Source organism: Populus euphratica, unplaced genomic scaffold, assembly GCF_000495115.2.
Source record: "Populus euphratica unplaced genomic scaffold, PopEup_1.0 scaffold152.1, whole genome shotgun sequence".
Classification (NCBI taxonomy): domain Eukaryota; kingdom Viridiplantae; phylum Streptophyta; class Magnoliopsida; order Malpighiales; family Salicaceae; genus Populus; species Populus euphratica.
This window is the reverse complement of record NW_011500040.1, coordinates 87,981-97,044: the sequence shown is the minus strand read 5'-3', so window position 1 is coordinate 97,044 and position 9,064 is coordinate 87,981. Positions and strand designations below refer to the sequence as shown.

General features: G+C 29.4%; 1 protein-coding gene across 2 annotated transcripts; it reads left to right on the top strand.

Moving 5' to 3' along the window:
• Positions 1-4,216: 4,216 nt before the first annotated feature.
• On the top strand, positions 4,217-8,706 carry LOC105107216 (YbaK/aminoacyl-tRNA synthetase-associated domain-containing protein). Of its 2 annotated transcripts, XM_011001056.1 has the most exons (12): positions 4,218-4,346; positions 4,756-4,815; positions 4,887-4,940; positions 5,061-5,121; positions 5,262-5,338; positions 5,579-5,628; positions 6,704-6,786; positions 7,306-7,376; positions 7,462-7,615; positions 7,951-8,108; positions 8,186-8,284; positions 8,465-8,706. In XM_011001056.1, exons 1-12 carry the CDS (start codon positions 4,308-4,310, stop codon positions 8,525-8,527), a joined length of 969 nt encoding a protein of 322 aa, XP_010999358.1. In that variant the 5' UTR covers positions 4,218-4,307; the 3' UTR covers positions 8,528-8,706. The 2 variants fall into 2 exon arrangements, with proteins under 2 accessions (XP_010999359.1, XP_010999358.1); XM_011001057.1 differs by lacking the exons at positions 8,186-8,284; positions 8,465-8,706 and having other exon boundaries at positions 4,217-4,346; positions 7,951-8,162.
• The last annotated feature ends 358 nt before the right edge of the window (positions 8,707-9,064 follow it).

The window sequence follows — 9,064 nt, the reverse complement described above, 5'->3', positions numbered from 1 at the left end:
TCTGTCAAAATACCCAAACCATTCTACAAATTTTTGATGAAAATGACAAATTTGTTGTAGATTTCATTGAAAAGTAAGAGATTTGTTTTTGGTTAGTTTTTAATACTAATAATAGAAATAATAGATGGGCATATTAAATCTAATAATTGCTCACATTAAATCCACAACCATAATAAATGAATATTTATGCAATTAATTACATGAAAAACACATCTCCAAAATTTTGCAACAAATGTAAATATAGTGTATTATAAAATACCAATTTTCCAACATAATTTTAATTTTATTACATAATAAAACATCATATTTAAATCAATTCAACACTTTTTAATCAAAATTCTTCTTTTCATTTTCTTCATTGTCATGTCCAACATCATATTCTTTGTTAAAGTCAAGGTTGATCTCATCAATTTCATCTTTTTCTATAAGTCCATTAGTACTAAATATTACATTTAACTAATTAACATCAACATCAATATAAATATTCTTAGTGATATGAAAATTTAGATTTTCTAATTTGATAAATGGAGTAACATGATATGGGTCAAATAACTCATTTAGTTGAATACATCCTCACCCCTAATTACTTTATTATTACCTTCTTCAACAACTTCAACTTAGACAAGACTTCTATGTTTGGCTTTTATAACACTTAATCAATCAACTCTATTACAATCTTTCTAAAAGAATGAATATATGTATAATAAAACTATTGAAATTGTTTTAAAAAATAAAAATGTTGTCAATGCCATGAAGTCTATCTGTTTTATTTATTTCAATCAAATCATGGTGAATATCTATTTTAGTTCCTTTATAGGTATCATATCAATAAAATTTCAATAAAAACACAGTATCTTTTTATTTATGATATTATAATTCAATAATCTCTTATAACGTGTCATAATAATCAACTTCAAACTTATTAGATGTTATATAATTTACACAAACTCTATTATTATAGGTCTTTTTACTCTTACCATACTATTTAGTATGAAAAATATATCAATGGATGAAATAATTATGACCTTTCTTACAAGACCCAAAAATATAAATTTTTAACCACTAGCATTAACTCTCATTTTAAACCCCTGATTAAAGTTAACGATCATTAACAATTAATGAAAAAATATAATTAAATATAAACTTAGTAGTTACAAATTATTAAATACTTACAAGTGTTTTAAACCACTTGCTAAATTATTTATCATGTCTTTGATAAATCTGAGATTCATTAACATTTGAATTTTAAGAGAACAATAATTGATTATGTTGTCCGCAAGAAAGTTAAATGAATTTATTTTATAAGAGAATGTATAAATGAGAGGCCAATAAGAATAAGGGGTGACAAAGGATCTAAATTGATTAAATTCATATATACACAAGTCAATACATATGTTCTATAATTTCATTAAAAATTGAGAATGCACCTTATTAAACTGCTTTGAAGCTTTACTATTAAAATGGTATACTATAACTCTATTCATCTCATCATATGAATGATATCATATCATATCATATGTTCAACAGTCTTCGAATATATAAATAATATTTGTAGTCTTAGAGTGATTGAGAAGTATTTCAATTTTTTATATATGATATATGTTATTCTTCTACCATTATTAGGTTTATATTGAGTATACTGATAGGTGTTGTACTTAGTAAAATTTACATATTCACTATTATACAACATGAAAAAGTTTAGAAACATATCAATTTTGTTTTATCTTAGACCAAGAGGTTTTATTATGGATTTTAAAGCTTATAAGTTATTTTTTAGCCTATTTCTTTTAAGTAGCATGTTTTTCTCCCATTTTAGGACGTTGTTATAATCGATTTCACTCAATCCATAATGTAATTTGGTGGTAAACACTTGTATAATAGCAAAAAATTTACTATGAGTTATATAATCATTCCATATTGGTTTCATTAGAATATTTAAAAAGTTTCAAAAAAACAAATTGCATCTATATTTAGTTCTTTATATAAATGATGCTATATGAACATTCATCTAAATAATCTTGATTTATCCTCATTTCATCTATTACTATACTTCTATAAAAATTAATGTTATCATTTATGAACCCATACATGTTATAGAATTAGAATTTGAGCCAACCATAGTTTCTAATATTGTTTTATAAGGAACATAGGGTTATTTGTGTGTAATCTAGCATCAAAATTTCTCAACAAACTTTTTTTTTTAAGTAGATGCATAGTCACAATATTTTAAGTAGAATTTTTTATTCTTACACTTCATGTACAAACATTCACATTCACCCTACTAATAATCTTCATATTAGAAAACATAAAATTAATAAAACTATTAATCCTTTTAAGATAATGTTGCCTATATAACCTTTCAAAAGAATCTTGATATATTCAAGATCAATCATCCATTACTTATCAAAACTAATATAGAATGTTGATGATAACATTTATTAATAATGTAACTATAAATTCAAAATTTGACTTCTTATTCAAAATAAATTCACAATCCATTAACTAATTATCATTTCTATATAAATTCAATTGTTGCATTAAAACATGAACTAAAAAATAAAATTAATAATAAGTAATCGGTACGCAACTAATTATCTAGAGTGTGTTCAATTTAAACTTATATAACTTAAAATACTTTTAAATTATTATCAATTTCATAAAAAAAATAATTTTCTCAAATTCTCAATTTGACAATAAAATTGGCAAAACATAATTGGTACCCATTAAATGATCTATTCTTTTTTCAATTATAACATACCGAAATTACAAAATAAAACTCAATCTCATCAAATGACAAATGATATCAATTTCCTCCAACTTACAAAGAACACATTAATATAACAAAATTCATTATGAAAAAGTTGTAAAACACTTAAATATACGAGTACACTATAAATGGTATAAAATGTTTGTCAATAAATTAACCTAAAACATAAATAAATTATAAAAAAATAGGTATATTTACTTACTTGGTGTAGTGAAGCTTCATATAAAATTAAACCAAGAGAGGGATAATAAAATTATTGATAGATTTAGATTGACATCACAGGTTTGAGGTGGCTAAATTTGTGAAAAAATAAGGGAAGGGGGCTTTTTATTTTTTTAGGTAGGAAGAAAAAAAAAAGGTGAGAGAGAAATATTGAGTTTTATTTCATTTAATTTTTTTGATGGTGCGTCCATCGGAAATTTCTTCAAACAATACTAACTTGTAAAATTTCTAATGAAAATTACCAATAGAATTTTTTTATAGCTATTTATGTTGGAAATTACTGATGAAATATTTTACATAAATGTTTTCATAGTTATGTGCTAATTTTCTAGTAGCGAGTTTGGTGTATCATATGGAAGTTTTCACGTGTTTTTAAACCTTACTAGTACGTGGAAAAACAACCTAACTTTTATAATGGTTTCCTACGTATAAAGCTGATGTGTCATTACTATTATCACTGCCTTCTAGCTGTTCCGGTAACCTCCTACTCAATCATTAAGGATTGAATTTTAGGATATTTATGTATATTATTTTGTGTTTGGTTTGTAGTTTAATTAGACATTGTGTTTAGATTCATGAATTATATACTTGTTTGGTTGATTTAATTGTTTGAATGTGATTTATGATGTTAAGATGTTTTGTGTTGATTAAAAATAAAGTGTTAATTATGTGATTTTGATTTTAAGTTAAAAAATATTAATGAATGACAAAGTTAAAAAATACTAGGATTGATACTAGCACTAATAATCCTCTATATAATAATGAGCTTGATGAATGCCATAGAAATAATATAAAAGATGAAAGCAATAAAATTATTTTAAATTTATTAATTATTAATTAATGAAAATTAATGAATATAAATAATTGTATTGCATTTTTAAGTTCTAAACTCTCTCTCTCTATATATATATATATTATTCATGATTTTATAATTTTATAGTCATAGTTTATATTATATTTTTAGTGATATGCAACCTTGGGTAGGACACACCAACTTAATGATAAAATCCCATGGATCGACTCGGAGTATATAGTCCAGCCCGCATGTCTTATTTTTCAGGCTCTCAACAAGCTTAGCCGAGAACCCAGAAACTAGCACAAATGGTTTTCTTATGGGCCACTCTTGGGTGTGGTCTTGATTATCATCATGAACCAAGGAAACCTAAAAATGGGCGCAGTGATATATTTGGACTTGTCGTAACTAACCCAATAAACCCTAGCTCTATGGAAACATGAATCATAAAGTCGTACCAGGCCAGCTATCTTCGCAGTTAACACTGTCTCTTGTTTCCCTTTCTCAGCTTACTGTTCACATACGATGGGTTTTTCAAAGGAACAGTTGCTTGCTCGCTTGAAGGTTTGTTCGTCTCTTTAATTTGAGCTCATTATAATGTCAAGAAACTTGATCTGGGTTATCTTTGTTTTGTCCCATTTTCCATTTCTCTTGATCTTTCATTAGAGTAATTTGTGATGGGTGGGTATTGGATTCTTTCAGTTATTCTTTGTTCTTGAATTTATGGTTGCGCGATGTTCAAAAAGAATTCTGTGAATGAGGATAGGGTTTGTGCCTTATCATGAAAATAACAATAATTAAATTGCAAGATCACTACATTTGAATTGGGATTTAGCATTTGTATTGATTGTAAATCAAGACCTTAAATTACGAAAGTGAATGGTTTTGCATGTGCGTCCATTACTTGGTGATAGCTTTGTTTAATGTCTCTATTTTAATTTTTTTTACCAATCTGATGTTGGGTCTTTTTTAGGAGCTTCAAATTGATTTTTCGCAGTATGAACATCCTACTGTTTTGACTGTTGAAGCACAGGTAAAGTTTTTTCCTTTTCCCCCCAAAAAATGCTCGTTATATTATACTTGATCATTGTTGTTCTCCTTCAGGCAAAATATGTCGGGGATAAGGGAGGTGGCCTCAGTAAAAATTTATTCTTGAAGGTAAAATATAAAGGTTATATGAAATGTTCAGTTGCTAATTGTCGCAGTAATACATTTTGGCAGTGTTGTACATTTTTTCCTTATCCATAGCCTGGTAATTGTATGTCCTTGTGCATGCAGGACAAGAAAAGCCGGTTCTATATTGTTTCTGCTCTGGCTGACACGAAAGTGGATATGAAAGGTGAGTTCTTGTTCTTTTTTCTTTTTAACTTTGTGACATTGTAAAACTCAAATTGGATTGGAAGTTAGAAATGCTGATATTCAATTGTCATTCATTTCCTGGATGTTGATGGGAATTACCTGTGCTTTTGATGTGAGCAGTTTTGTCTCAAAGGCTTGGTTTGGGGAAAGGAGGTATAAGAATGGCTCCTGAAGAAGCATTGGGTGAGATACTTCAGGTATATGCCTGGACTGTGCTTGAGTCCCTCCCTTATCAGATTATTCCATTTTCATTTCATTGTTACTGACATTACTTATTGCTGTTTTCAATAAATATATCATTTTGTTATGCATTCAGCATGTGTTTACAAGTTGAACATTTCCACATTTCATTGGGTTTATTCTGGTTGATTAGTTTGCTTCTGGTCTAAAAGTTTGATGGTAATTCACTCTCTGATCTTGTATTTTCTGTTTTCAAGGTTCCTTTGGGCTGTGTTACTCCATTTGCACTTGTAAATGAGTCAGCACGGTGAGCTTTAAATTTTATTTCCTGCAATGATTTTTATCATTTCTTCTCTCAAGTATTTATTTGAACATATTCGTGTTTGCAATTTTGCTACCTTGCTAAAATAATGTTTATGTGAAACGTTGCAAATCTTACAGTCTCTAATATCATTTTGTTACTCATCATGCATAGCATATGTGATTCTTCTATTTGTAATCATCTGAACTGCTACATGATCAACGTTATTAAAAAAAAAAAAAAAACTGAAGTTTCACCCTCCATTTAGGCCCCATTTGGAAATGCTAGGCAACCTGTGTTTTAAAAAAATTCATTTTTTTTGGCTAAAAATTAATTTTTATTTTATTTTTTCAGATCATTTTGATGTACTGATTTAAAAAATAATTTTTTAAAAATAAAAAAAATCAGTTTGATGCATTTCTAAGTGAAAAACACTTTGAACTGCTACTGCAACCACTCTCAAACAGGCAAATGTTCATCTTCAGCCACACCTTATGTAATCTTTTCTTAATTGAAGATTATGGATCAACCTGCTCAATGAGAGGGTGTAATAGAACGTAGCTACAAGAAATTGGAGAGATACATAAGGTAGACAAATTGATAAAATATAATGAAAGCAGAGTATTTTGACAAAATTTCTCAAGTGATTTTGGATAATGGTTATAGTGTCAGGCATGCATTTGAGGGTGCAGGAGGCTTTGAATCTATTTCTAACAGTCACTTTAGAGTTACTTTAGCTGTTTGTATGTTTCCAGGAAAATTATTTGTTGATGGTTTTCAGGTTCATGATAATTGGAAAGATAATTTCTTTATTAATGACCAGCTGATGTAAAGCTATTTTATAAATGGAAAAAGTGACAGATCACATCTTTCTGTGCCATCACATATTTTCCCTTCGATGAAACCTACACATTGCAAAAAATTGTGGGCATGTCCCACATTTAACATGCATAACTTTAAGTTACGACACAACTGTTGCTTCGTAACTTTTAATCCATGATTCATAGTTGATCAATAATCTCTTAGAAAAGAATCACTTAACTATTGGTGTTGTACTTTAACCAAGATCTCTCTTATGAAGGCATGTCTCACTCTTGTTGGATAAAGGATTTCAATCTCAGGAGCATTGCTTTTTCCATCCACTATCTAATGATATGTCAATTGGTAAGTCTGACAACTCTTTTCTGGCACTCTTTTTCTTTGGTTTTGCACAAACTCTCAATGTTCTTGAACTTGAATACCACTTTTTCTCCTGATGACCTGTTTAAAACCAATGACTTGATAGTTGTGATTCTTTATGATATATATTTTATATTTAATAGAATAAGAAATCACTTTTTAGCCCCTGTTTTTATTTTCAAAAGGCCAAAATGTGATCCAATCAATTGATGAAAACTGTTAGTGAATGTGAACTTTTTAGGCTGTCTTGTCTTTCTCTTCATAACATCAAGGCCAGTCATAGGCCTGCAAGTATGAAGTGGCCTTAACATTTCACAGTAGTTAATTGTTGATATTATCAATTGGGGTGGTTTGAGTCGCATTTGACTAAATTTGTTGTAACTGACCAAAAATGAAAATAGAGTGGGGTGCAAATCGACTTTTTGCCCCACATGATGAAATGCACCATTTGATCTTTCCCACTAGAACAGACTCTGATCAGGCATGTGCTGTTCTTACTTCCAGCTCTAAATGCTTGTGATCTTGACAAGTTCCTTAAATCAATAGGAAGATATCCCTCATACGTTGACCTCGAGGTAATTTGTAGTTCAATTTATTGTATTAATTCTCTCAGTTAATTTTTCACAGAACATTGAAGATACAAAATTATGTTCCATGTAGGCTAACCCAACTGTAGGGAAGGATCAACCTCCAGATCTTGCTTCTTTTGTTCCTTCTGGTTCAACTATTCAGCCAGATCAGCCAGATAAAGCAGCTCCCCTGCAAGATCCTACCGAGAATTCTGTTCCTGTGAATAAGTCTGTAGCTGCCACAGGTACTCAATCCAAATGTGATTTACTCATCAGTCGTCAACTGATTTCTACAGGATGGACATAACTAGTTCGTCAGATTTCTGTTTCGTCTATTGGGATTTCACTTTAATGTCTTCTCATTTTGGATTGTTTTTACAATACTCAGACAATGGTTTTCATAATTTTCTGTTCAGCACTACTATATGTTCTCTTGCCTAAAGATGTTTTAAAATTTTAAAAGTTGTATCTGCTTGAGTATACAAGTACTTCCTCTTAGAGATGCATAATGAAAACTCCTCATGAAATTTTTGTTTATTTGACAATCATGGCATAATGACTTCTTTATCTTTTGATGTAGGAAAAGCTGCTAAGCCTCATACCTCCAGGCAAAATTCCTCCGCCCAAAATTCTAAAGACAAGTCGGTCAATCCTGTACACCAGCCAAGTGTTTTCTCAGATGCTGGATTATTTGTGGAAGAGATTCTCAATAAGACATCAGCTCTATTACTTTCAGAGGTAAATTCTGTGCAATATGCTTCCATTCTAACCGTAGTGGAATCTCTGAGTTAGACCTGTGGAATTTTTCTATGCAGATCACAGAGGATGCTGTCAAGGAGAATGGTGTAAATCTAGGAACTGTTGTTGCTGAAAATATTAGAAAGCGGCTTAATTCAGATTTGGAAAGCATTGCTGTGAGTATTTTTCATTCTTTTCTATTTCAAAAAAAGAAGAAAAAAGTCTACTTTGACCATCTCAAGGCATTGCCTGCAATATCTTTGACTTTTAACCAGATCTCTTGCCAAAAGGTGAAATATTTGGCTGTGGATGCATATTTTCTACAAATGTTCATGAGTTTTTATTTTTTTTTGCAGACGATGTTTAAGAACACAGCCTATACGCAAGGGTTCCATGCTGGTGCTCACCGTAATTTATAGATTTCTCGTTGAATCCTGTTACAACAAATAGTAGGAATGTATGTTTGAGAAAATTAAATTAAAAAAAAAACTAAAACATCATTAATACACTTTATGAGGGAAATCACCATGGATTCGCACTCTGCTTTCTTTTTGCAATGTTAAAAAAATATTTCACATTAATTTGATGCTTGATTTGGGGGAAAAAAGAACTTGATTAAAAATAATTAAAAATTTGGGGATCAAAATTGTCTTAAACAACAATCTTAATCTTTTATTTTAATTGTACATGAGGTGTATTGTTAAGTATTTGGCCCATAAAAGTTTTATCTTTTGACTCGTTTGTTGCTATTTTTCGAGAATTTTACATTTTGATCCGTTAAATTCATTTTATTCATGTTTTGGTCTTAGTCTTTGTGAAAAGGAGAGTAGTTGGAAAATGAAGATGAGACAGAAAGTTGATTGGTCATTTACTGATGATAAAATAGTTATTTTTTATATTAATAGGTTTTATTTTATAAAAGAAGTTTTATTTATTATTTTACATCTTATTTTAGT